Source organism: Cricetulus griseus, assembly GCF_003668045.3.
Source record: "Cricetulus griseus strain 17A/GY chromosome 1 unlocalized genomic scaffold, alternate assembly CriGri-PICRH-1.0 chr1_1, whole genome shotgun sequence".
Taxonomy (NCBI): Eukaryota; Metazoa; Chordata; class Mammalia; order Rodentia; family Cricetidae; genus Cricetulus; species Cricetulus griseus.
Window position 1 is genome coordinate 154,971,254 of NW_023276807.1, and position 27,772 is coordinate 154,999,025.

General features: G+C 41.4%; 2 protein-coding genes across 3 annotated transcripts in view; both read right to left on the reverse strand.

The window, feature by feature from the left end:
- Positions 1-10,862: 10,862 nt before the first annotated feature.
- LOC100768660 (cytochrome c oxidase assembly protein COX18, mitochondrial) lies at positions 10,863-18,676 on the reverse strand. 2 transcript variants are annotated; one of them, XM_027388366.2, is made up of 6 exons: positions 18,274-18,676; positions 16,857-16,957; positions 16,005-16,168; positions 15,609-15,733; positions 13,293-13,400; positions 10,863-11,379 (listed from the first exon to the last, which is right to left on the reverse strand). In XM_027388366.2, the coding sequence occupies exons 1-6, from the start codon at positions 18,595-18,597 to the stop codon at positions 11,206-11,208; spliced, it is 996 nt and encodes a 331-aa protein (XP_027244167.1). In that variant the 5' UTR covers positions 18,598-18,676; the 3' UTR covers positions 10,863-11,205. The 2 variants fall into 2 exon arrangements, with proteins under 2 accessions (XP_027244167.1, XP_027244168.1); XM_027388367.2 differs by having other exon boundaries at positions 15,609-15,730; positions 18,274-18,674.
- Positions 18,677-24,365: 5,689 nt separating this feature from the next.
- Positions 24,366-27,772, reverse strand: part of Ankrd17 (ankyrin repeat domain 17) — a 136,235-nt gene continuing 132,828 nt past the window's right edge. The window contains 1 exon segment of the mRNA XM_027388365.2: positions 24,366-26,531. Within this exon segment, the coding sequence (XP_027244166.1) occupies positions 26,472-26,531 (60 nt within the window). The 3' untranslated portion in view covers positions 24,366-26,471.

A 27,772-nucleotide genomic window follows, 5' to 3' on the forward strand; every position in this document is an offset into this window, starting at 1 on the left:
CTTCCAGTCTAAACTAGGGATGTGTACCTTCGTTTCACTGTGCTATTAGATAGAAACAAACAAAAAACACTCCCAAGGTGAGGTTAACATAATAAAACTGTTGTTTCTCTACACTCTGAAATTCAAAGGGAAAGCACAAGGCTGGCAGTGTATTTGTAACCAGAGAAAGCTACAGGTGCCCGTTCCACAAATAGCATATGATCACACACACAAGAAAGTCATCCTATCATAAACACACACTGCTAATTGACAACTTTGTTTGATGTGGTTTGAACTGGGTTTTTTGTTGTTATTGTTTTTGAGAGAAGGTCTCAAATGTAGCCTACGCTGATGATGGATTCTTTTTAAATGTACTTTTTAATTATTTGCTTTTTGAAAATCCCAAAAATGGGAGTACTGGGTTTACATCGTTTTCCCCTTTCTCTTCTCTCTCCAGCTCTTCCCATGTCCCAAGAACCGCCTTGCAAATGCACAGCCTCTTATTCTTCAACCATTATTGTGACATACATACATACACAAACATATACAACCTTTAGTGTTGCTTGTAGGCACATGTGGTTAGGGTTGGCCACTTGGATTGGATAAGCTACCAGGGAGCTCATTCATAGAAAAGACTGACTTTCCTCTCAGCAGCCATGACTTGTTGATAGCTCTTCACCTAGGGCTGGGATCTAGTGAGATGTCTCCTACCCATGTTGACATGTAAACTGGTGTCATATCTATTCAGGTCTTGTTTGGGCAGCCATTTTGCTGGGATTTCATGGGGGCAGCTCCCTTGTCATATAGAAAACACTACTTCTTTGCCGATGTCCTGGTCCTATGGTTCTTCCCATCTTCCTCTTCCAGGATGCTATAGTGGGATCTGTTGGGTATGGGCGCACCACGATCAGCTGAACTCTAAGCAGCTGTGGCTTGTTATAATGGTCTGCTGCTGCAAACATGAGAGGTGAGAGCTACGCATGTCTGAGACTGACTCTTCAGCATCTACCTCTCCAGCACTGAGACTGCAGATGCGCACCTCCACTCCTGGCTTAGGAATGAGGGTTTTTGTTGTTGCTAAAGATTTATCTTTGGGGTGAGTGTGTGTGTGTGTGTGTGTGTGTGTGTGTGTGTGTGTGTGTGTGTGTGTGAACACCATGTGTATGGGTACTTCCAGATACCTGGAAAAGGTTAGAGTTACAGGCATTTGTGAGCCATCAAACATGCATGCTGGGACTCAAACTCTGGTCCTCCGGAGGAACAGCAAATGTTCCTAACCACTGAGCTTTCTGTCCAGGTCAGTTGTGAGTTATTGAAATCCCAATATTCCCTCAATGGTTTCACCTTCTTAATAATATTGACTTTATGGAATCCACATGCAAAGAAAAGAAAACAAAATAAATGAAGAAAAAGGAAGTAAGTCCTCATGCTCACATGTGTTCTTAACATTGCCTCTCCCCACAGATGCTGGGAAATGGAAAACACAAAAACCGGCCTGTTCTCTACATCTTACCCTGCATCTGACAAAGCTGCCAAATCCATTCATAGTCATTGGTACCTAGCTTTCATTTCAGTTAACTGGTAAGCGTTAGTTCAAATCCCATGTTTCCTCACTGCAGACTAGAAAACTGGCTAGTCAAGTGAAATCATTTACTGTTAAATCTCTTTCTTTGTGTGTGTGTGTGTTTTGCCTGCTTTTATGTGCATATGCACTCATTATATGGATTGTTAGGAGCCACCATATGGGTACTGGGAACCAAATCTGAGTCCTCTGTAAGAACAGCAAGTGCTCTTGACCACTGAGCCATCTTTCCAACCTTGATAAAGCTTTCAGAGTGACACAGTAAAATAAATAAAAAGGAGACATACAAATGGTTTGTCAACCCACTGACTAGGCTAACCTGTCTCCCCATCTCATGTGTTTACATGTTCTGGCTTCATGTTTACAATAAGAATGGTGTAAACATAAAGAACACAGTTTTACTGTAGGGCCATGAGCAATGATGAAAGTGGAACTCCAGTAATTCCAGCAAGCCTTGATAAAAATAAGGCCATGCCCTTTGAACACTGCACATACACCTGCCACATGTTACATCAGATCCTGCTGGCTACAGCTGCTGCCAGGTAGGGACAAAGAGTGTATTTCCACAAAGTTCTTCCTTCTTGTGTCAATCTTCATTTATATCAACAACAGTAACAAAATATCTAGATGATGTTTCAATCACCAAACCATCTTGTTCTTGTAGCATTAACTGGAGTAAAAGGAGTTCCAAGTTCAAAGCCCTGTGTTTACTCAAGATAATGGTCATGGAAAGTCAAGGCTGAGTGGAAAACACAAAGTGGCTGTGACCTTGCTGGGCACAACTGAGTCCACAACTCAGGACTATGGCTGACAAATGCCTTAGACTTCTGGGCTGGATTTAGAAGGAAGTTCAGCTTGGCATACATCATGCTGGCTAGAGACACTGCATTCCTGGCTTCCTGTCCCTGCTTATCACCAACTAAGAAAGACTGCTTAGCTCAATTCTCAGAGTTCACAACTCAATAATTAAAAAAGCAGCTGCCTGTTAATTACAAATTCCCACAAGCATAAAAATCGTAATTTGAAAGTACAAAGTACAATAAGATCCGTAAGAAGCATCTGTGTATATAAGGGGAAAAAACAATAACAAGAAAAAAGCAAAAAACAAAAAAACAAAACTCCTTTGTTAACTGAAAACGGAATAATACTTGATGGCTTCTTTCTATCAACCACTAGAGGGCAGTGTTGCGCTATTTGTCTAAAAGCAAGCCCACTGAAGCACTGAGAATTCCAATAATTTGCCCGTTGATCTTGTGAGTACTGCAAGACTCTCTCACCAGTGAAATTCACCAAAGCTGAAAGAATAAAAGCTCAGGACAAAATCTTGTTTTGTTTTTCCCGTGAGAACCTATTCTCAAAGATACCAATTTCAGATCAATCTTCAATTCATTATTTAAATTACCATATATATAATCTTTAAAACCTGCAACTGTTAAAAATAAATTAAAATGGACATGGTTGTATACACCTTTAATCCCAGCACTAAGAGGCAGAGGCAAAACCTGCACAGTGAGACCTGCCAACAAAATAGCACCAAGAAATGTAGCTCCATGAGGAAACAGATTGGGGATGTGGCACACTTATACAATGAGTATTATTCAGCTGTTAAAAACAATGACAAAACACTGAATGGTGGTTGTGCATGCCTTTAATCCCAGCACTGAGAGGCAGAGGCAGGCAGATCTCTGTGAGTTCAAGGCCAGCCTGGTCTACAGAGTGAGTTTCAGGACAGCCAGGGCTACACAGAGACACCCTGTCTTGGAACCAAAAAAAAAGAAAAAAAAAAAAGAAAAAAAATCACATGAAATTTGAAGGCAAATGGATGGAACCAGAAAATACCATCCTGAGTGAGGCAAATCAGACCCAGAAAGACACGCATGGTATGTACTCACTTGTAGATGGATAAAGTAAAGGATAAACATGCTACAATTCACAGATCTAGAGAGACTAGGTAACAAGGAGGGTTCAGGGGAGAACATAACAATCTCACTGTTACGTGGTAATAGGGCAGACATCACTGGTGGAGGGTGTTTGGATGGAGGGGTTCGAAGGGGAACAGAAGGGATCGGGTAGGGGGAGAATGGAGGAGAGAAGTGGTAAAGACAACTGGAACAGGGTGTGGGAGGCATCTCAGGGATGAGCAATGGAAACTCCCAGGAATCTATGGGGGTGACCCTAGCTAAGACTGCTAGCAATGAGGGATAAGGAGCCCGAACTGGCTATCTCCTGTAACCAGGCAAGACTTCCAATGGAGGGATTTGGACCCCAACCCAGACACATAACCTTCAACCTACAATTTGTCCTGCCTTCAAGATGTGCTGGGATAGAGGTGGCACGGAAATTGTGGGTGTGACCAATCAGTACTGGTCCAGCTTGAGTTTAGACCCATACTGTAAAAGGGAGTTCCCTCTGACACTGCCGGGAACATCAGGACCAGAGGTGGGATAGGCCAGAGATAGAGGATAAAACCCAAAGTGACTAGAAAAAAAAAAAAAAAAAAAAAAAAGTCAGTGAAATGATTCCTAATGATATTTTGCTATATCTATAAATTGGTGCCTAGCCTAACTGTCATCAGAGAGACTTCATCCAAACTGACAACCAAGGAGCCCACATGGGACTGAGTTAGGTTCTCTGCATATATGAGACAGTTGTGTAGCTTGGTCTTCTTGTGGGACTGACTCCTAACAGTGACTATTGCCTGCTTTGGGGGACCCTTTCCTCCTACCCGGATTGCCTCATCCAGCCTTTATAGGAGAGGAGGTGCCTAGTCTAGTTGATATAACATAGCGGGCTGATACCATGGGAAGCCTGCCCTTTGCTGAAGAGAAAAGAGAAAGAATTGGGGGAGGGGGCGGTGGCAGGGGGAGAGGGATTGGAAGGATAGGAGGGAGGGGAAACTGAAATCAGGATGTAAAAGCAACAACAAATAAACAAAACAAACTACAATATACATGCAGAGAGGCCCCGTGGGTGGTGCAGAGACGGGTCCTGGGAGTCTCAGGCCAGCCTGGTCTACATAGGGAGGGAGGAGGGGAGAGGGAGGGAGGGAGAAAGAGAAGAGAATATGCAAAGAAGAGAGAGAAATGGATAGACCACATGGTGATCAGTTACTCAGGACATCAAGGTCAGTGTAGGTTAAACCTGGGATTGTGCCTTATGCATTTCCAACAAGTGTATTTCTTTTTAGCATTCCTGAAACTGGAACATACAGTACACATAATCCCATTATCTGATGGAATATTGTTTGTTTTTTTGTTTTTAATTGCATCTCTAAGCCTGACAGTGGTGGCACACACACTCGGGAGGCAGAGGGAGATAGATCTCTGTGAGTTCAAGGCCAGCCTGGTCTACAGAATGAGTTCCGGGACAGGCTCCAAAGCTACACAGAGAAACCCTGTCTAGAAAAACAAAAACAGCAGCAATAAAAATTGTATCTCTAAAGGGGAAATGCATCCCCAGCTGATGTGGCAAAACCTGACAGGGGGCTAGTTAATGCACAGTGGTTGCATCAGAACCAGCATGGCCGCCTGTGATAAAGAGGAGAAAGGGGATGCTGCCTAGGTTGGGTGCCTGCTAGTGGAAAAGCTGAAGGCGTTTGCCAGAACACTAAGTGGTTGGCATGGAGGAGGCATGGAAAGTAAGCTCACTGAAACCACAGACAGGTAAAGATTTCTCTAAACCCCTGGGGTAGATTTGATTTTTGGGGCACTTTACTATTTTGTTGCATATATTTAGTTTTAGTGCCTGTGTAATGTCTATTTGGGAGTTCCATATGCATGCCATGTCATGTATTCACATGGCATTAGGAGCTTTCTCCTGCCATCCCGGTTCTGGAGCTCAGGCTTGGTGAGAAATAATACCTTTACCTGCTGAGTCATCCCACCAGCCCACTGGTGATTTTAAAGTTGTGGAATAAGCTACAAATTCTCTCATATTTACAGATTCTGTTTTTAATATTCTCATCCTCAGAAGCATCCATTATCTGAAAATGTTCAAGAAAACTTGAGGTTATCATGAGAATAAAAGTATGAAAGTTTTAATTATACAAAAGTCAGAACATGCCAGAATATGCACTTAGGCATACTTCATGTTACATTTTAAAGATTATATAGTTTGTATACAAGAGAAAACTAAAGCCAAATTAAATGCAATGCTGCCTTCCCAGATTTCTGTCTAAGGCAAAGAATCAGAATTGCCTTATCAGGCAACAAAAGCATGCCTGTGACATCTCTAAACGGACAACACCAAAATGAGGTATTTTCCCATAGTGACCTGTTTTAAAAGATATTTTTGGCACTTTGAGATCTAGAAACGACACAAGCCTCTTTATTTTTTCCTTCAATAAAACAATAGTTGTTTGCTTTCTTGGAACATTTACTTTCAATTTTATTTCATGTTTTCCACCAGCGTCTTTGTTCCCAAACACCCAGAAGTCCTGCATTTCTGAAACACCACCAACAGCACAGGACTAAGTCATCAAAGGCAAAGTGAGCTTGAAGAACTCATCTCGCCTGGCCTGTCAAGAAGGTGTGCAGAGCCTGCGTAGGAATGCAGTCTGTTGCTATTCTCTTAGGGCAGTTATGTCAATGTTGCCTCACAGCAAAGCACTGAGTTAGCGTTTTGAGCAGTAGGCAAGGCAGGCAGAGGAATAACTTTACTTTAACCTAGGTGACTGCTAACACTTGGGTTTACATGGCCATTCTCTTCCTGGAAAAAAAAAATATGTTTCCAGATTTTATAGCTCTTAGGGTTATCAGTCATCAAGATCAAGGGCTTTTATACATAGCTCTTAATTGGGATGGCAGAAAGCCACGTGCAGCAGATGTAAACAATTGACTTTCTGAGCCTGGAATTACAGACCCTCTAGTGGGATTAATCCTTTTCCTTGGTCACCATCCCTAGAAAACAGAAAGGGCAAGAAACATAGACTTATAATGTCAATGATACCAAAACAACTGTGAAACAGAAATATCTCCAATATGATCTTCTCGGTGGTTTGTATTAAAGGAATTTGTGATGGCCACACAAACAACACACATAACCATAAACTGGACAACAAAATGCTCAAAAATAATGCAATAAGAGCGATTTAGCCAGGCGGTAATGGTACACTTTAATCCCAGTCCAGCACTCAGGAGGCAGAGGCAGGTGGATCTCTGTGAGTTTGAGGAAAGGCCAGCCTGGTCTACAGAGTGAGTTCTAAGACAGGGCTGTTACAAAGAGAAACCTTGTCTCAAAAACAAACAAAAAAGAGCAATTCAATTATTGAAGTTTCATTTTTTTCTAATTCCTTTACCTTTGGAATGAATTGGCTGAAGATCACTGGGCCCAGGGACATTGTACTGGTGCTCTGCTGCTCTCGCCTGCCATCCTCTTGGCTTACTTGCTTGCTTGAATTAGCTATTCTCTGGCTTTTGATGACTCTCCGCTTTGCAGATGGAACAGCTTCCAGGTGTTGGTAGAATCAAGGCTCTACTCTACCCTGATAGGAAACACCAGTAACTCGTTCTCTAAAATACTGTACCGTGTATGCTACTTCAAAGTCAAGTGATCTACGATCTGTGTATAATGGTGGAATATGTACTGTGACTATAAATAGAAGGTTTATATTTACCTTCTCTCTCTTTGAGAAAACTAATTCGGGTGCTGGAAAAGTGTACTAGAAAGTGGTTAAGAGTATAGAATCCTCTTACAGCGAACTTGAGCTCAATTCCCACCAACCATGGTGAGCAGCTCACAATCCTTTTGTTATTCTAAATGCAGGGGGTTTGACGCCCCCTGTTGGCCTCTTAGGGCACTGCACCCTGTACACAGCCCTCCTCCTACATACACATACACACTTAATTTTAAAAATAAAAACAAAATTTTAAGTTCTTTATCGTTCTTTAACTTTGCAATATCATCAAACTTTCCACATGAGTATAAAACTTGGAATAACACATACTATTGTTTCTGAGCCCACCACCCACCAAACATTATTAAAAAGGCAGAAATAACATAATCATACGTAGGGCTTTTGTTCCTGCCATTGATTTTTCTCTATATAGGCTTAGGTTTTCATGACTGTTTTTTGAGACACAGGCTTGCTAAATAGACCAGGCTGGCCCTAAAGCTCTGTGATCCTACTACAGGAGCCCCCAGAGGGTTCCAATTATGATTAACACTTATTTAGCTCTTACTTGTAGATAACAACACTTACCTTATTTCTAGGTTTGTTTTGTTCTGCGTGCTGGTGATGGAACCCAGGTCTGTGCACGCTGTGTAAGTGCAATGTCACTGAGACACACTCAGTGCCAGAGTTTAGTTCTTACCATTGCTAAAAAGACAGGAGCATATAAAATCGGAGTTATATTTGTAAATGAAAGCAACTGTGTCTCTTCTGACTTCTCCAAAAATGTTTTAAGATTTATTTATTATGTATACAGTGTTCTGCCTGCATATATCCCTGCATGCCAGAAGAGGGCACCAAATGTCATTACAGATGGTTGTGAGGCACAAAAAAAAAAAAAAAAAGGTGGGGTGAGTAGCTTTCCCTCATCTTGAAGAAAATGACAGAACCAGTACCTGGAGACCAAATGGCTGCTGAGCTTCTTGCACCAGCCAAGCATGTTCTGAAATCCCCTTGGGTCTTTACTACACATTGCACATATCAATCCCTTAAGTGCAAGCAAACACAGACAGTTGCTGGTTTACAATGGCTCAGCATCTTATTTTAAAATTTGTTAAATAAAAACTGTATCTGGGCCGGGCGTTGGTGGCACATGCCTTTAATCCCAGCACTCGGGAGGCAGAGGCAGTCGGATCTCTGTGAGTTTCAGTCCAGCCTGGTCTACAGAGTGAGTGCCAGGATAGGCTCCAAAGCTACACAGATAAACCCTGTCTTGAAAAACAAAAAAAGCAAAAACAAACAAACAAACAAACAAAAACCACTATATTTGGGATTTCTAATTTAACAGTTTTCCTAGGACAAGGAACCATATTTTTTAAAGTTTTTCTATCTACTGTCTAGGTCAGGTTGGCCGTGGATTTGTGGCAATCCTGTGCTGTGGAATAATTGTTCTGTACATTGTGAAGAGGTGTTGCTCTCATTGTTAATAAAGAGCCAACTGGCCATTAGCTAACCAGAAAGAGGTCAGGTGGGAGAGCCAGACTGAGAGCCAGAGGTCACTAGAAAGAAGGGTGGAGTTGGCCAAGCGTGTTAGAGCACACCTTTAATCCCAGCTCTCGAGGAGGCAGAAGCAGGTGGATCTCTGTAAATTTGAGGCCAGCCTGGTCTACAGATTGAGTTCCAGGACAGCCAGGGCTACACAGAGAAACCCTGTCTCAAAAACTCAAAACAAACAAAGAAGCCACATGGTAGAGTATAGGTAAGAAATATGGGTTAATTTAAGTTGTAAGAGCTAGTTAGTTACAAGCCTAAGCTATTTATAATTAAAGCATTTATAATTAAAGTCTCTGTGTGGTTATTTGGGAATGGGCTGCTGGGACGGACGAGAAACCCCACCTAAAATTCTGCCTTGGCCTTTTGGGTGCTGGGATTACTGGCATGTACCACTAGGTCTGACCAGACTTAGAATACTTTTAATTTACAATGGGTTTATCAAATGTAATATTACCAAAAAAGAAAATGTGTGACATCACAAACGAAGATGTATCTGTGTAGCCAAGTAGTCACTTCTCTTTATCCAACAAACTGAATCACTGTTCCTAGGTAACATGTATGGTTAGGTTCCTCCAAGTTGCTGGTGTCTCTGTCCACAAACAAACACAGTGCTGGTTCAGTAACATGGAGCGCTCTGCCAACACCGTAATCTGTGTACATACCCTTCTTAATGCATGCCCCTTAGGCGATAAAAGCATTGGATGACCACTTCCACAGGACGCTTAGTGGCCATTTTAAATAGAAAAGGCCAGAGAAATGGCTCAGTGGGCAAAGGCACCAGCTGCCAAACCTTACAATTGGAGTTTGATTCCAGAGAACCCGAAGGAGGGAAGGAGAGTGATAAGTTATCTTCTGACCTTCACATGCTTGCTGTGGCACATGTATCATTAACATGTGCACACACTCATGCACGCATGAATGCATGTGCACACACACACACACACACACACACACACAGAGAGAGTAATTTTTAAAAAGGAAAGGGGGGGCACAAAGAAGAAAAAAGCATGATGTTACAACTGTGAAGGAAGCATAGAACTGTACTGAACACCAGCTATGTTGAATTCCATTTATTCCGCAGGTGGTACTGGCACCTGCCTTTAGTCCCAGCACTTGGGAAGCAAAGGCAGGTGGATTTCTTGAGGCCAGTCTAGTTTATAGAGCAAGTTTCAGCACAGCCAGGACAACACAGAAACCCTGCCTCAAAACAAAACAAAACAAAATTCCACTAATTTATCAAATGACTCAATGATTTGGGGACATGAATACATTTTAGATGCAGACAGATTTCTAAATACAACAATCTACAAAAAGTAAAGGCTGACTGTACCCATTAACCCCCTCACCATAACTAGGCAGCTAGCTGCAGAGTGGCACTGGGACACCAGGAAAAGGACCGGGCTGCGACCACCTCACCACCTGAGGTCTCAGGGTTCTTAGAATCAGGTTCCTCATTTTAACAACAGAAAAACTGCAATTTTCTCAAATGCCTGTCAAATTTATTCCTGAGTACATCAACCACAACTGTCATCTTTCTGAATAAACCAAGCCAACAGCTGAAGCCACAGTTTATATCACCCATGAACTTTTCCTGTATTAATTCCAAGAGCATTGAATCCTTCCAAATAAACAAGTTAATAATCACCTTATAACATAGTGGCCTTTCTGATTGCATACACACTTCAGGTGACACCTGGTGTGGGTCCTCTGTGAGAGCAGCAAGCCACCTCTCCAATGCCCCACTAGATTACTTAACTAAAACTTGCCAAAGGACACTCTGAGTCCCATGACTTTTATGACAAATCCATACGGACTTTTCAAATACACAAACAGACCTACACTCAGCCTCCAATGCAGTGTTGCAATTACCTCACTTGGGCTGGAGCTAACTGGCTCAGAGGTGAAGAGTATCTCACTGCAGGTCTAGGGAGATGGCTCAGTGATGAGTATATATACATTGATCTTCAAATGTCCCGAGTTTGGTTCCCGGCACACACGTTGCCTTCCTTAAAGTCCAGAGGGATCTGGTACTGTTGGCCTCTGTGGACACTTGCACACAGGTGCACATACCCCGGTCCCCACAGACACACATACATAATATAAAAGAAAATCTTTTTAAAAAGGAATTATCTCTCCAGAGCCTTTAATTTACAAAACTTTATTGTGTGGACAGTTGGACACAGATCACACAGGATCTAATCCTGTTCTCAGCAAAGCTATGATGGCATCAACAAGGCCAGGCATCTTCGATTACCTTAACACTTCACAACTGAACATTTATTTCTAACACTATCATGGCTTATCTTTACATTTCACAATTGAACATTTATTTCTAGCATGTAAAATATCAAATACATCTGAATTATATCTTTCCCACAGGGTTTCATAATAGTTAAAGACAATTTAAATGCTATCCCAGTCAATACATGAAACTGAAAATGGCATTTCCAATAATTTCAGAGTTACTGGAAGTGTACTGTCGTCATTTTCTTGAAAGGAACTTGGCACAAAAGGCAGCAGAGAGGTCTTTGTAAGGGGTCTCTGAATCCGACTTGGTTGGTGGTATCCGGCAAAGTTGTCGGAATCCAGGGGAGCGGAGCAGCAGATTCTGGGAGAGGCCCATGAGGCTGGAGCACAGCCAGTAGAGAACAAGAGACTAGAGAGAGTACATGACAGTTAGCATCTGCTCCTGTATGGGGGAGGTTCAGTATAAACACCGCACCATTCTGAACAAGCATCAAGATAGTGAATGGGGCTGGCCAGGCAAGAAAGGGTGTCAACACCAAAAAGCAGATCACAGTGTTTTTCAGCAGACATGACTGGACAGGGCCAGACAGACAGGGCCAGGAATCACCCTCCCTTCTTTAACTGAGGATATTCTTCCCACCACAGGTGCTGACAAGCTGATTATGCAGATAGATGGTGGGAGCCTGGGGAAGTAGTCACTTCCCATGCAATCTTACTAGGCTTCATTTCCCCCTTTTATTAGTCTTTCCCAATTCCTCAACAACTACTATTTCCTATCGTCTAGGATTTCTTCGTTGACAACTTACCATCAGGTTTCTTGTGTGACAGAACCCAGGCTGCCATTTCAAACTAAGCCCTGCAGCTTTTCTGTACATACATGTGTGTCCTGTACATATGTGTGTCTCAAGCTTTGTGTGGGCATCGGAAAGCAGTAAGGTCTCAGAAACAAAACCACATGGCTGCCTGGGATGAAGCTCTCCAGGTCTGAATCCTGTTCACTATTATTTGGCTTTGTACTGGTTATTTCTTTTGCTTCACTTTCCTATCTGTAAAATGGGACCTTAAAGGGCTTATGAGAGATTGCATTTGGACAGAATGGTTACCCACAGCATGTGATCCATAGTAAGTATCTGCATTTGTTTAAGGTGAGACCTCAAGGGCAGCAGTAATACATCAAAGGCTGATCAGCACAGCAGTTACAGACTACAGAACCAAATCAGTTGTCTAACTCCTCTTGCTTCAGGGTCCTCATCACTAAAGTGGGAGATGGTTTTTATTGTTTTGTTTGTTTCATTTTGAGACAGGGTTTCTCTGTGTAGCCCTGGCTGTTATGGAACTCACTCTGCAGACCAGGCTGGCCTCAAACTCAGAGATCCACCTGCCTCTGCCTACTGAGCACTGGAATTAAAGGTGTGCACCATCACTGTCTGGCCCATTAAAGTGGGAGACTGTACCAGTGCCTGCCTTACTGTATCACCGGGAGATTTATAAGGCAATATACAAAAACACACTGAGAGTGCCTAGGGCTGGCAAGATGGGCCAGCTGGTAAAGGTGCTTACCACCAAACCAGATATGAGTTCAATCCCTGGAAGCCACATGGTAGGAGAGAACTGACTCTAGGAGGCCATCTTGTGACATCTACACATGTACCCTGACACATTCAGTGTCTGGCATAAAACCAGGGTGCCTAAACATCAGGCTGGTGCATCCAGACAGAAATATAAGCTGCCATCTACATAACAATTCATTTTCTTGTTGAGAAACTGCAACTTTCTGCCCATCTAATCTGAACTACTGGCAACTGGATTCTACTTCAGGGCTTCATGTTGGCCCCGAGTAAAGAAGAAAATGTCCCTGACACAGCTTCTGACAACTTCTAAAGTTATCTGGGGGAAATATACAAAGGACTGAAGTAATTGGCTTACTTAAGTATCAACAGGGACAAGTGAACCAAACCCACTGTACAAGGTTAAGGAGTACCACAATTCAAATCAAAATGGACTTGGCAATGTTTTCTTTTTTAAGTGCTATAGTCCTTGGCCCAGTCTATATGGAAGTTGTTCAATGTATTAGCTAGTCAAATAGGTAAGTATTAGACTATGCAAGGTGCTCTGTCAAATTAAAATAGAGGAAGTGGAGTAAGGAGTTTGACGGGAGAGCTGGACACATCTATGAGAAAGATGAACCAACCAATCCTGGCAATAGTGACACAATCATCCTCAACAGCAAGAGTCAAGTGGGTAAAAGGCAGCCCCCAAACAGCAGGATGCCAGGCTTCGTGCAAGCTAAACATGGCCACATGCAACACTACTGTTACTCACAGAAGGAACTGTTGCAGCCACCGGGATCATCAGCACAGATACAGCTCGGACAAAGTGTGTAACATACATTTGAAAACGAGACATTGAAAGCTTTTGGAGAGCAAAAATCTGAAGTAGAATACACAAACCATAATTACTAAAATGCACATTAAATCAGATAAACTTTAAAACACACACTGAAGCCCAGGCTTTGTGGAACACTCTTAAAATCCTGGTATCTGCATTGGAACAGCAACTCAAGGTCAATTTTGGCTTACAGATTTGAAAGATAGGCTACATGAGACAGCTTTAAGATAGGGTTTCATTATGTATCTCTGACTGGCCTGGAACATACTCAGTAGATTGGGATAGCCTCAAACACTGTCTCTGCTGGGATTACAGGTGTGTATCACCACAACTTGCTAAAAGCTGATTTGTGACTAGCTTCCACCAATACCTTTAAGGGTTGGCACCGTGGTTAAATGGCAGAGCACTTGACCTTATGTGTACAAGGCTGTGGCCTCCATATCCAGCACTTAAACACGATTTCAACACCAATGAACTTATGTAACTAACCATCTATCTCCAAGGCTAGGAACGGTTAGGCTTTCTGTGTGTGTGTGAAGCATGGGGGCTGTGACTGCAAAGGGAAATCCTGATGTTGCTGTTGGTTTTGTGAGACAGGCCCTCACGGTGTAGGGATCATGTTGCCACAACTCTCCAGGTGATGAGACTATAGACAGGTGTCCCCACACCTGGCAGCCCTAAATTCCCAGAGATTCATAACCTTACAGGAGTTTTAACTCTTGTGTGCCACCTTCCCTTCCTAAAATAAAGTAGCAATAATATAGTCCTCACAGAGCTAATCTGTGAATTAGATAATTCATGTGAACTGTTCAGAGGAACCCAGGACACAATACTGTCAAATTATACATTTTACCAGACATTAGATGACATTAGAACAAGACTACAGCACTAACAGGAATTCACTCAGGCCTTCTATTTATCACCCCTTTCTGTCTACCAAATAGTCACCGGACACAAACCAAGAAGCTGTACTGTGCTCTTAAGGAAGAATATTTACACTGCACATGGCATGTTTCCTCAACAAAATTTCACTGATGGCTTTAGATTCTTTTTTTTTTTTTTTCTTTAAAAAAAAAAAAATGTGTACGGGTGTTTTGCCTACACACGTCTGTGTGCCACATGTGTGCGTGGTGCTTATGGGGTTCAAAAGAGGGTGTTAGGGTTGGAGTTGGAACTTGTTAAGCCTGTTGTGAGCAACCACATGGATGTTGTTTAGTGAGCCCAGGACTGTGCAAGAGCAGCCAGTGCTCTTAACCACCAAGCTATCTCTCCAGTCCCATCTTTTGTTTTACACCGGGACACACCTATCCTAAAGTAGCAGAGAACTCCCTGTGTTTCTGAAAATGACCTTGAACTTCTGTCACTCTTACAGCCAGGCCCCACTACACCCAGTGCATCCAGTGCTGGGGCAGAGATCCCTGGGCTCAGGAATACGAGGCAATCATTCCACCAAATGAACTATATTCCTAGCACCAGGGCCTTAAAAAGTAGGTCTCTGCTAGCTACAGACAAGATGTATGAGCTCTTTATAAAATCACAAGCATACTTTCTGTGTACTGTTGAGTGAAGCACTATGGGTAACAGACGAGACAAATGAAAAATCCTACTTTTCATGTATGTTCCTTTATGTTATCTCATCAAAAAATTCAAATGATTATACTAAGTTATTTATTAAGAAAATGGCAGTGGGTTACTTATGGTTTTCTACCAATAAATTCACATAATAGGTATACAAATCCCATTCAATTGTGGATTAAAACCAGACTGGCCAGGCATTTAAATCTTTTTATTTTATTTATTTATTTATTTATTTATTTAATTTATTTTTTGGAGACCGGTTCTCACTCCATGTAGCCCTGGTTGGACTTGAGCTTGCAGAGATCTGCCAGCCTCTGCCTCCTGAGCACTGGGATTAAAGGAGAGCCAGCACACCCAACTTTTATTACTATTTCCCCCCCATGGCCTGGTCTTTTGAGATGGTCTTGTTATGTAGCCTAGGATGGCTTTGAATTTGTGATTCTCCTGCCTCTGCTTCCTGAGTGCTAGGTCTAAACATGAGCAGCCATGCCTGGCTTTAGTGTTCTTCCTTTAATAATAAGGATTCCAACACCCAGAGACATAAAGGAGCTGATCTGACATTAGAATTCAGAGCTATGTCCAACAAAGCATATGTGCATATGATGTCAGAGCAGCAGCAGCAACAACCCTAATGACTTAAATGGTCAACAAACCCAAATGTTAACCACTAACCTCCACTATTAGTAAATTGACCACACCAACGGAGACAGGCAGAATCCAAGTGGAGTCCACTGCAGTGAGATCAGGAAACCACAGGACCCCACCAGCAGCTAACTGCTCCTGAACAGAAACACCTGCTGAGACAGTTTAAACACAAAACAACAGGATTCCTGAGGACAGCTGAGAGACATCAGAAGCACACAGCCTGAAGATCTGCACTGGTTAGTCAAGCTACTTATATGCAATTTTTTGGTTTTGTTTTCTCAACATAGATTGTTTATGATTAAGATTCTAAATTCCGTAATGTAAGAAAGACAATAAACGATAGTTATGAGACTAGAATTGTTTTTTCTATTGGAATGCAGCAATAAAGAATTTGAGAGATGAGGATTTCTATAATGGTTTTACCTTCTGAGTGTGCTGCCCCTGTGCTAAAGTTCCGGAGGGCAACGGATATGAAGATCCACATTGGAAGCTGGACCCAGACTAACACAGTGGCTTTGAAAGGATGGCAGTTGTCACGAACATACAGATCTGAAACAAGCCTCCGCATATTCTTTAGATAAGTGAGCCTAAAGTGAGGGAACAAAGAGAAACATCATCTGACCACTAGCAAGAGCTTCACCCTATGGCACACACACCCCTTCTGTAGGGATGCTGAAGGGTTCAACCATCATAAGCAGTTAAGGGGACAGCCACCAAACAGAAGGCACAAAGTCTTTTATTAGACACTGTCAGACTACAGCTTTAGTCTCTAATGATCTCTGGCCAGTAAGATTTTAAAAAAACATTTTATTTATCATATTTTCTGGTGTGTGTGTGTGTGTGTGTGTGTGTGAACAATACATGCACCATACAGCAAACTGACACCTACTTACATGCACAGCACCCTTAACTTTCACAAAACTTACACCAAACCTTAACACAGTATTCAATTCACTGCCATCTTTATCTGATCATGGCTCTCTTTTCAATGGGTCCTCCAGAATAGAAGTCAGATGTGGTAGCACACATCTGTAATCCAAGCACTTGTGGGGGGAGGGGAATGAGGAGTTCAAGTACTGGGAGGCTGAGATGGGAGGACCATTCAGCTCCTCAGGAATTAGGATAAAGCCCGTTTCTTCATTTATGTGTTTTCACTCCGATACATAAAACATGCTACACATGATTTATTAGTATGAATGACATAAATGAACCAATCGAGAGAATACCTAAATCTGTATTTATACATTTCATGATTACAGGCGTAATACTGCATACCTGGCAACTCTCTTGGACCAACCAAACTGATGTGCACGAACTGCAACTTCTTGGTTAAGGTGCTTGGCGATGTTTTTGATTTCTGGTTGGAGGTTTTCCACCTAACTAAAGAAAAAGTTGTTTTTATGAGCACATAAAAGATATTTATTGATAACCACTGCTATCTTCGCTTCAGCTGTCAACTTGGCACCATCCGGGAGAGAAGAGCTCAATAAGAAATTTCATCCATCAGATTAGCTTACGGGGTTGTTTTTTTGTTTTTGTTTTTTTTTTTTATCACTAACTGACATAGAAGAACCCAGTCCACTGTGGGCCACCATCCCCTAGGCATTCGAGCGGCTATATAGAAACGCCAGTAAGCAGTTTTCCACTATGGTTTCTGCTTCACTTTCTGTCCGGTTGTGCCTCCATGACAGACTATAACCTGAAAGCCAAGTAATCCCTTTCCTCTCCTGTTCTCTATCAAGTCAGTGTCATTTGACAGCAGCACAATCAATAAAGCTCATATATTCTGTTCCCTCAACTATTTACAAGTCATGTTTACTGATCTCATTTGTAATCCGAAAAATGTAATTAGAAGATATTTAGCTTGCTTAAAATATCTTTAGTCACAAACTTAAATTCCAGTTTGTACACCTATCTGGGCAATCACACTGATTTGCATGAACTGCAACTTCTTGGTTAAGGGGTGCTTGGTGATATCTTCTATCTGGCTGTGCATAACCTGAAATAACTCTGAAATGATAACTACTTCATAGGATTTTGAGACTTAAATGAAAACTGCATCCCAGATCTTAATGTTCCTTCCTTAGATAGGCCAGTAGTAGAGAAAACAGCACTTCAATTGTTACGTTAAAATCCCACGGATTCCCACTGTGACTGTCTGCCTTAGTCCTGTTGCTGCTTCCCTTGCCGACAATCTTCTGTGAAATTTCAACTTCTCAAGATAACTGGTGCTAACTTCATCTCACATCACTAGGTAGCCAAGGAAAGACAATGCTATACCGATTCCACAGGAAAAAAGTGAAGCCCTAAAAGGCCAAGTCAAGGTCACAACTTTAACAGACACAGGGTCGTAGATCGTAGGTCCAGAGTGACAATCCAAGTCCGCAAAGGGTTAACTTAGTAAATTCTTTCTAATAATAAAGAGCAGTAAGAATAGTTAGGGACAAGTAATGCTGCAGACACTGTCAAAACGTTTACGTCACTACTAATGCTACCGGTTCCTCAGTGCCATTTCTTCTGCAGACTCGTCTCAATCAAAAGTTTAGGAAACACTTGTATTTCATATAAAGACCTGATCGGTCGGATGAACTGGAAGGTACTCGAGTAACCAACCACTCATCATTTAACACACGCAATACTAATTATTTTAGCAAAGCAACAAGAAGGCTGCCCGGGAACCGACGCCCCTCACCTTAGCCAGGATGTAGTGCTGATAGGCGGCCAGAGGTAATGTGACAGCGCCGCGCAGGGCCACGGTGCTGAGCATGATGCTGCCCCACCAGGGCAGGCCGGTGGCGGCGTGCGCACCTAGCAGCACTTCCTCCGCAGCGCGCACGGGCGCCGACGCTGCCAGGGCCTCGTACCATCCGCCTGGAGCGGCCGCCGACACCGACGCGGCCGCCCATACCGGGAGGGCAGGGAGCCGCGCGTTACTCTGGCCGGGCTGCAGCCCAAGTGCCCGGAGCCGCAAGGTGGACAGTGTCCGGAGCCATCCGGGACCCGAGCGCCACAGCATGCCAATTCCACTGCGAGGACCAGTTAGGTCGGCGCCCCAGGGGACCCCGCGCGTCTGGAGGATGAGCGCATGCGCCGGCCTGAGGCCACGCCTGACGGTCCCAGCCGAAGCGGTGACGTCTAGAGTCGCGCTACAGATGACGTGTAAAAGCCCCGCCTTTCCCACGCGGCACTGGGCAGCAAGCAGCTAGCACGGGACTTCTTCCCTTGTGAGAGTGGAGCTCCAAGCAATCGGAACCGGAACTGCGTGGGTAGGCGGGGCAAACAAACCGCCTTGCTGCTCTGAGTTTCGGTTTCCACTCAAGGGGATTGTCACTTGTGACCCTGCTGCTTCCGCTCGAGACAGGCGTAGCATGTAGTCAGTCCCCACGCACTGCCGAAACACCCACTTTGAGAGTAACGAGTGTTTCTGGTTTGCGCAGTGTTAGTCTGCGTCCTTTATTCCTTAGGCATAATTCTACGGGATTAAGATTTAATCATCTTTATCTGTTCGACTAGTATTCTATTTCTTTATAAACCAGGAGAATGCAGAATGTCCAGCGTGATGACGCACGCCTTTAATCCGATCACTCAGGAGGCAGAAGTAGGATGCCTGCTCCAAGCCAGCCAAAGCTACCCAGTGGTGACACTGTCTCAAAAAAAAAAAAAAAAAAAGAAAGAAAAAAAATTTTACCATCATAATAAAAAGCAGGGAAAAAAATACTAAAATGGAATGCTCAGTACATACACGAATTGCTGAGTTTTCCAGTTGAGTTCCTAGCCAGCAAATAATTGGGTGACATGAGGTTTTCTTAGAGACGCGCCCAGCCATTGAGTAGATCAAAGCGAATTTTGTGTTTTTTTAGAAACCTCTCCCATTTTTGGTAATGTCAAATGGTAGATCTTGTCTCCTACTTCACTGCACACCTACTAAAGGTATCGGATAACTTATTTTCTGGAATTTGGGTCACCTGCCTTCAAAACTAACCATGAATCCATATTAAAAAACTTTTTTTCTTTTGTATAAGCTCCTGTATCATAATCCCCTTTTCTAACACAGTTTAGCTATCTCTTGCTTAATTAAGAAACCAGTTTGTTATTGTCTACAGATTGTTGTTTTTCGAGACAGGGTGTTTCTCTGTGTAGCTTTGGAACTTGCTCTGTAGACCAGGCCTGCCTCTTCCTCCCAAGGCTGGACTAAAAGTGTACGCTGCCACTGCCCAGCTACTGCTTACTGATTTTAAAGTGAGAATCAAGTAGTGTAAAAAGTTTAAAGAAGTGAACTGTTTGCCCATCCTTCTTCCAAAGAACCAGTAACATCTAGTTGGCCCTTCCAGAGTGCCCTTAAGGCATAGAGGGAAGTTACTTAAAATGACACAACTCTTCCAAACCCCAACTTACCACATGAAGACCTAGAATCAATTCTACACTGGGAACATAAGTAAATCCCGTTTATGGTACGCCTAAATACTTTTCTCTATGTATAAATAAGCCTGTTATTTAAGGATTTATTGTCCACAAGCCCCAAACCAAAAATGTCAAGAAGTTATTAAAATCTAACACCTTTATTAAAATTGTAACTCCAGCTCCAGGTATCTGACACCCTCTTCTGACTTCTGTGAGCACCTGCATACATAAGTAAAAATATGTAAAAAGATCAATAAAAACCCATATATTTTAATTGAACTAATTAAAATTTATTAATATTTAATTGATAATTCTGCCTATGGCTTGTGGAGCTCACAGAACTTTATAGTCAGTCCTGTCCATCCAATTTTACGCAGACCATATTTATTTTTAATGCTTTTTAAACTCACATGGGATCAGAGGAACCACTTAAAGGGCGGGAATTTTGCCTCCACCTGTCTGCCCCTTACTCTCAACGGTCAGAAAAGGGCATCAGATTCCCTGGAATTGGAATTAAAGTTTCCAGCCTCCGTATGTATGCTGGGAATCAAACTCATTTGTGTCCTTTACAAGAGAACAAGTAGTCTTAATTCTCAATCCAATCAGAATTTGCTATCTACTTGAAAATGTAGAGAAACTACCAGTAAACCATGAATTTCAATGCAAAAGTGGTGCTATCACTACTGTGGTTATGTCCTTTCAAGTTGTACATTATAATATAAAATGATCACACTATTTAGCAAGCACATTAAATCATGTTAGACCTTACAAGGCAAATTAACTCTTGTGCAACACATTAAAATGTTTATTTAAAAAACCTCAATATTTGCAATCAACCTATACAATTTTACTGTGCATCATTCAACTATTTTTTTTTTTTTCTCCCTCAACTTTTGAGTTCCTTGAAAAGACATCTTTGGGACAGAAGAGAAGGCTGAGAGGTTAAGAGCACATGCTGCTCTTCTAGAGAAGTGAAGTTCCTAGCACAACAAGCAGCTTACAACTAACTGTAACTCCAAAAGGTCCAACGCCATTTTTTGGCCTCGGACACCTACACATTAAGACAAAAAAAAAACAAAAACAAAAACAAAAAACTGAAACAGCTAGGTATGGTTACAGACCACCTATTGAGTTCCAGTCTAGTCTGAAAAGAACAAAATTTTGTCCTAAAAACAGGGAGGGTGTGGCACACACCCATACCAGCACACAAGAATACTAGGCTGGAGGATTGCTACAAGTGGAAGGCCAGCCTCAGTTACATAGCAAGCTCAAGGAATATGTAACAAGACATTGTCTTAGGCTTCCCCCTCCATTCAAATATTAGATGGTCCTTGACAGTTCTGATCATTTTTTACCTTATATGATGGCTATTTTTCTTTTTGCTTTGTTGAGACAGGGTTTCTCTGTGCAGCCTTGGCTGTCCTGGAGCTCACTCTGTAGATCAGGCTAAACTTTAATTCAAGAGATCCACTTGCCTTTGCCTCCCTGGAAGGACTTGCCTGCTTCCCCTCTCCTTGACAGCATATACATTACCTCATTGGCATTGGAGCCTACTTAGGGATTCCAGTATATACTGAAGACTGGATGAGATACCCAGCCTTTTGGGACTGGACAACTATTAGATTCTTGAACTTTCCGTTCACAGCTAGCCATTGTTGGACTGTAGCCTCTAAGTTGTTCCAATAAATTCCATATACATACACCCCCCCACACACACACGTATATTAAACGAATATATATTTATAAGTTCCTTTTCCTTTCATTTTTTTTGAGACAGGGTTTCTCTGTGTAATAGTTCTTGCTGCTCTAGAACTAGATCTGTAGACGGGGTTAGCCTCTGCCTCCCAAGTACAGGGATTAAAGGTGTGTGCCACCACTGTCTGACTCATTTCTTAAATTCTGAGTCTAGAAAACCCTAATACAGACGGTGTGAAAGTAGTTCCCATTCCGTAGACATCTTTCAAATTTAGCACTGATATTGGGCTAATACACCATAACACATTTGCTGTGACTTCCAATTAGCACAACTATGGAAAACAACTCATCTTAGAATCAGCCCTGGTTCAATTTGGCTACACTTACACCCCAGTAACAACTATGTGTTTGATAGATGGAGAAGATGTATTTTTGAAGCCAGGTGTGGTGGGGTATAAACGGGATGCCAGCCCTCAGTAGCCAGAGCAGGAAGACCCAGTGTTCTAGGCCAACCTCAGCTACAAATTTTTATGTGCTGGATTGCAAACATTACAGGCATGTGCTACCACCTCCTAATGGTACTAGAGTACTCAACGCTACTTAGTACTAGAGTTATCACTTGACATATGCTAGGCAAGCACTTTACCAGTCACTCAAATCCTCAACTTCAGCATTTTTATTACAGAAAATTAAGACACTACTCAAAATTTCATGTAGGTTATATAGTCATTTCCAAACATGATTTCTAAAATGTTTGGAGGAAATTAAAAAAAAAAACCTATAAATTATTCTTAGAAGACATTGTTAAAAAGTAACCCCTTGGAGTAAAATTTAGACATAATGTTTTTCCTTTTGGGAGAAGAAGAATTCAAGAATGGGTCTTACTGTGTAGCCTTGGCCGGACTCAAACTCAAAGAGATCCATTTGCCTCTGCTTCCCAGGTACCACTACATCTGGCTTATTAATATTTAACAGGAAAGTTCCCAGATATAAATTAGTATCTTATATCTCTGGATCAAACATTGTGTCGTATGTTCCAGTCCAGGGTAGCGTGGAACCCATCTGTCACCATAGGTTGGCTTTTATTTTCAAAAAGTGTGAACTCATTTAAGATTAGCAGTATTAACATGAAGTTCTGAAACACAGCAATTAAAACTTTGTATGAGACTTGGTCCCACTGTAAAGTAATTCTGTTCAGGCCAGCAAAGTACTGCTCTTTCTATATTTATGCCAAACATAAGTAATGGTACTTTTGCATTCAGGATGTATAATAAGTTATAAGTTAAGATACTCTCATCCCAGAGAAACCCTGTCTCAAACAAACAAACAAACAATAAAGGATGCTCTCATTCAAAGGCAGCTGAGTAAGCCAACTGCTGCAACTCCTAAGCAGTCATCTTGTGAGATGTGTACTCCCCAAACGATCCAGGAGCTCTCAACACTAAGTATAGAAAGCATTCATATTAAAAGTATAAGATACCTGGACAGATGAACTTACACAAAGTAAAAATAAACTTATTAGAACCAGTGAGATTTTTTTTTCTTTGACATCTTAATTATTTCAAAATCATCCGATTCAAATTTTGTTACTTAGGAAATTTTGAAACACTCTGAATGTTCTGTAATATCAGATCTGTGGGAATGAGACTTTTTTTTTTTTTTTTTTTAAAGAATTATCAGTGAGGGCCAGAGAGATGGCTGAGAGGTTAAGAGCACTGGCTGCTCTTCCAGAGGTCCTGAGTTCAATTCCCAGAAACGACCTAGTAGCTCACATCCCTCTATGAGATCTGATGCCCTCCTCTTGCATGCAGGCCAACATGCAGACAGAACACTGTATACATAATAAGTAAATCTTAAAACAGAATTATTAGTGAAAAACTGAATCAGAGGACCTGAAGAAATTTTGTAATTCTAAGAATCCAAGTGAACAATACAGTGATCAAAATCTTTTTGTTCTCCTCCAAGACAGGGACTTCTCTGGGTAGCCTCTGCTGTCCTGGAACTCATTCTGTAGACCAGCCTGGCCTTGAACTCAGAGATCTACCTGCCTCTACCTCCCTCCAGGGTGCTTCAATAAAAGGTGTGCGTTTACCAGACAGAAAATCATTTTTGTGAAGTACATATTTAGATAACTTTCACAAAAGACTGAATACTGTTTTTGTGAACAGATGAGATGGGTTATTTAAGATATGACTTTTGTTGTTTTCCCTGAGAACATATATACTATTTACTAATAAAAATGATTTTATATAATAGGCCACAGGAGAAATTTTTTGGAGAAATGCTTTTAATACCTGTTGAAAGGCAGGAATGGAGGACTTTGTTAGAAACAGTTAACAAGATCTTTTTTTTTTTTTTTTTTTTTTTTGGTGTGTGGGGGGGTGGCAGTCCTGGCAGTCCAAGAACTATGTAGACCATGCTGGCCTCCAACTCGCAAGTATCTATCTACCTGCTTCTACCTCCCCAGTACTGGGATTAAAGACATGAGCCACCATGCCCAGGCAACAAGGTCATTTATAAAGTGGAATAGCTGGCATACACACATCACACAATAATTGGGGATATTAGCTATTTGTTAACGGGAAGATGATAGTTCTGTAAAGGTAACTCACGTCTGAAAGAAAAGCACACTATGTAGTCTGCAGAGATAATCACATACTTCAAAAAGAAAAAAAAAAGACCTGCATGGTCTCAAAAGTTGTTTTTTTATTGTTTAAATAAAAATGTTCTATATTACATCGGAAGTATAAAAATGTATTTGAAAAAATGTTCCTAGTACAAACTTCTAGTACCATGGCACTGCCCTTTACAAGCCTGATCTCTAAGTGTAGAGATAGAGGGCTCCAATCTATTTTCATGCTCCACATTTTAAATTCAAGAAAATGGTCAGTTTTTACCCTTCTTCCTTATTCAACACCACCACTCACATGCACAGTACATGCTGAGTAGTGTCTGTTCTCCAATGGGATTATTTCAGGTAGAAAATAACCCTCGTTAGCACATAAAACAATTGTGGGAGTGGAGAAGACAGACCCGTGCAAAATTCAATACAAAATGTTAAATAACATCACACAGGGATTTTGTTTTTGTTTTAGTAAAGTGCTGTCTTTTAATCTCATGGCTATATTTGTAGGTTGTTCTCCTACTAATTTGGGTGTACTTATCATAGGTGGAAAAGCAAATGTCTTACTTAAGTAACATCTCCTAACTGAAAAGACAAGTGCACCACTTACAAACTGCTGGGTAGGTTTGAGAAACCAACCTTACACTCTACTCAGGTTACTAGAGGCAAGAGATCCTTTAATGTACTCTGACAACCAAGGTATATTATTACAACTCTAGGTGGTGGCATATCTAAGCTTTAGTTAGTGTTTTACAGTGTGAAGTTTGTATCTAATTAAAAACCAAATTGATAAATACAGTATTTCTCATGTATGCATTTCAACCACATACGTTATTTTTCCATAGGAGACAGGGTAGGACACATACTCTTCTTGTATACATTATTGTTTATTGTTTCAAGTGGATGGAATATATAATTCCCACTGAGTAGTTTAGTGTGGCCCTGAATCACATATAAACAGGTTAAATGTAGTCTTTATAATCCTTGTATTCACGTATCAACCATAAAAATCGTCTTAATAACAAACCCAAACACTCCTTTTGACTTGGCCCAAGTTAGCTGTTCATCCTTTTCATTGCTACAACAAGTGCAGAGAGCAAGGAGCCTTTCAACCTAAGACATAAGATGCTTGGAAAAGGAAAATTTTGTGTTGACTCTTTATGATCAAGAAGCCAATGTTAAGAATCAATATTATCCAATATAAAATATGCCGAATTGTTTAAAAATAAACAGTATATGCTGACTGAGAACTGTGGTGGCTTTTAAGTTTCTCCAAAGTCTCAAGTTTTCTGGCCAGAAGAAACCACTGATGCCACTGAAGATGCTCCACCTTTGTGTAGTAGCTGCTATGGTAAAAAGCCTTACAGGGTATTTTCACTACTGAGCAAGAGAATCTTACTAGTAATAGTGGCAAAGACAGAGTTCAAACTGAAGAGAGATGTGTGTAATAGTTTGAAGGTGTGACAAATGTAATAAAGACATGGAAAAATCAGAAATTTCTTCTATATGCCTTGCTACAAACAAACCCAAAAGGGAGCAAGATGGATGTTTTAAGAGCTAACAGAGGGAAACATCCACCGATAATGCCCATCATTTTACTTTATGCTTAAATTACACAAGTAGAAAAGTTATGCTTATTAATAGTTTAATGTATGAAGGAAACATCCAGATTGCTGAATATGAAGGTACATATCTCACATTAATTTAAGTCTACATAAAGTAGAGCCTCTATACTGACATATTGAAATTTACTTTCTGCTTAGCCTTTTCTGTTATGTAAACAATTGTACATTTATTTGCCATTCTAAAACTTCAGGATCAAGTTTACATAATTTTGCTAAATTTCCGTGTTTGCTCAGAAGCAGTTTACAGTACTAAAACCAACCAGCCAAAGAACAGCTTCAACAGAAAGTTATGTCCAAAGGAGAAGAGGGGAAGAAAGAAGAAAATGATAAGAAAAATGCTAACTAAGGTAAAAACGGATGACAATGGAGAATGGGCAGTCACAAATGTTCACAGAAAATAGGTCAGTTAGTAAGTTCTTCTGCAAAAGCCTACACACTTCAGTCAAGCACATCAGTAGAATGATTTGGGAGCATAAAAAATGTTTCTCGGCCACTTGTGATTTCCTCTGAATGAAAGGAATCTGCAGGCTAACAGGTTTATCCTCATCAGCCAAGCTGGTTCATGTGCACACTGTTCATGTGAGGTGCCCAGGGTCCGGTCCACACCTACGAATATAGAGGATGCATTTCAAATATAACTTAAACAGATATTTAGGTTAAAATAATACTCCTAAGAAACAATCAAGTATCTTTGAACTAAGTTCATTCAATATCCAACATATAGTCAGGTATGTGGAAAAGGAAATGCCTGGGAGTTCAAGTTCAACCTCATACTGCAGAGTAAATCTCAAGGACAACCTGGGTTACTTGAGACCTCGGGTGAAAACTAAGAAAGGGGGAAAAAAGGGTGGATGAGGAACACAGGGGACTGGCGCCATGGCTCTGGCTTAGTTCAGCACAAAGATGCTCTTCCAGAGAACTTGGGTTTGATTAACAGGGCCTATGTGGAAGTTTTCTCCTGTCTATTTCTAGTTCAAGATCCTCTTCTGGGTTCCAAGGGTACAAGGCATGCATGCAATGTAGACATGCATGAAGGCAAAACATCCATGCACACAAATTAAAAGAAAAAAAAAAAACACTTAAAAATCTGCAACATATTAGGAAACAACAGGAAAAAAGAGCAGTGCCCACACCTGACTGGGGCCTGAGAATGCTCAGCATGTGCTGTCACTGAACCACAGCTCAAACTTTTCTACTGAAACACTAACAAGAAGTGATACTCAAGCAATTTAAAATGAGCTACTTGACAAAATAAAGATTGCTGTGAAAGGACAATTATTCAGGCATACTGAACACACACCCAAGTAATTTAAGCACAAGTCAAGCATGGTTGCTTATACCTATGATCCCAGCACAAGGGCAGCTGAAGCAGGATCAGTCTGGGACAGCTAGTGAGTGCCAGACCAAACAGAGCAAGACCTGTTGTGGGAGAGGGGGACCCATCCAAGTGTATAGTCATTTCCCTAAGTTTTCAGTTATATACAGTTTTGGCATGACACTTTACATATTAACGGATTTTACTCTGAGTATAAATTTATGTTACATGAAGATCACTTTGCAACTTGCTATTTTTGTTTTTGAAACAGGGTCTTACTATTTAGCCCTACATGGCCTGGAACTTTTTATGTAGACCAGGCTGACCCCTAACTCACAGAGATCTACCGGCTGAGTGCTGGGATTACAGGTGTGCACTACCATGTCCAGCTCTGTAATTTAAATTCTTCTACACACCATCTGCTACAGAAAATAACATGCCTTTCTATAATTAGTTAAATAACTGAGTATCACTTTATACAAAGGTTTCCAATGCATTTCAGCTGTAGTCAATTTCTTGTCCTGGCTATATT

What these genes read in the sequence shown, in the direction of transcription:
- LOC100768660 (XM_027388366.2), bottom strand. Translation starts at nt 18,597, where the DNA reads ATGCTGTGGCGCTCGGGTCCCGGATGGCTCCGGACACTGTCCACCTTG. An exon ending in TGGTCCAAGAGAGTTGCCAG is followed by an intron (nt 16,169 to 16,856) that starts GTATGCAGTATT and finishes CCCTCACTTTAG; the next exon opens with GCTCACTTATCTAAAGAATA. An exon ending in AGGGGCAGCACACTCAGAAG is followed by an intron (nt 15,734 to 16,004) that starts GTAAAACCATTA and finishes AAACTGTCTCAG; the next exon opens with CAGGTGTTTCTGTTCAGGAG.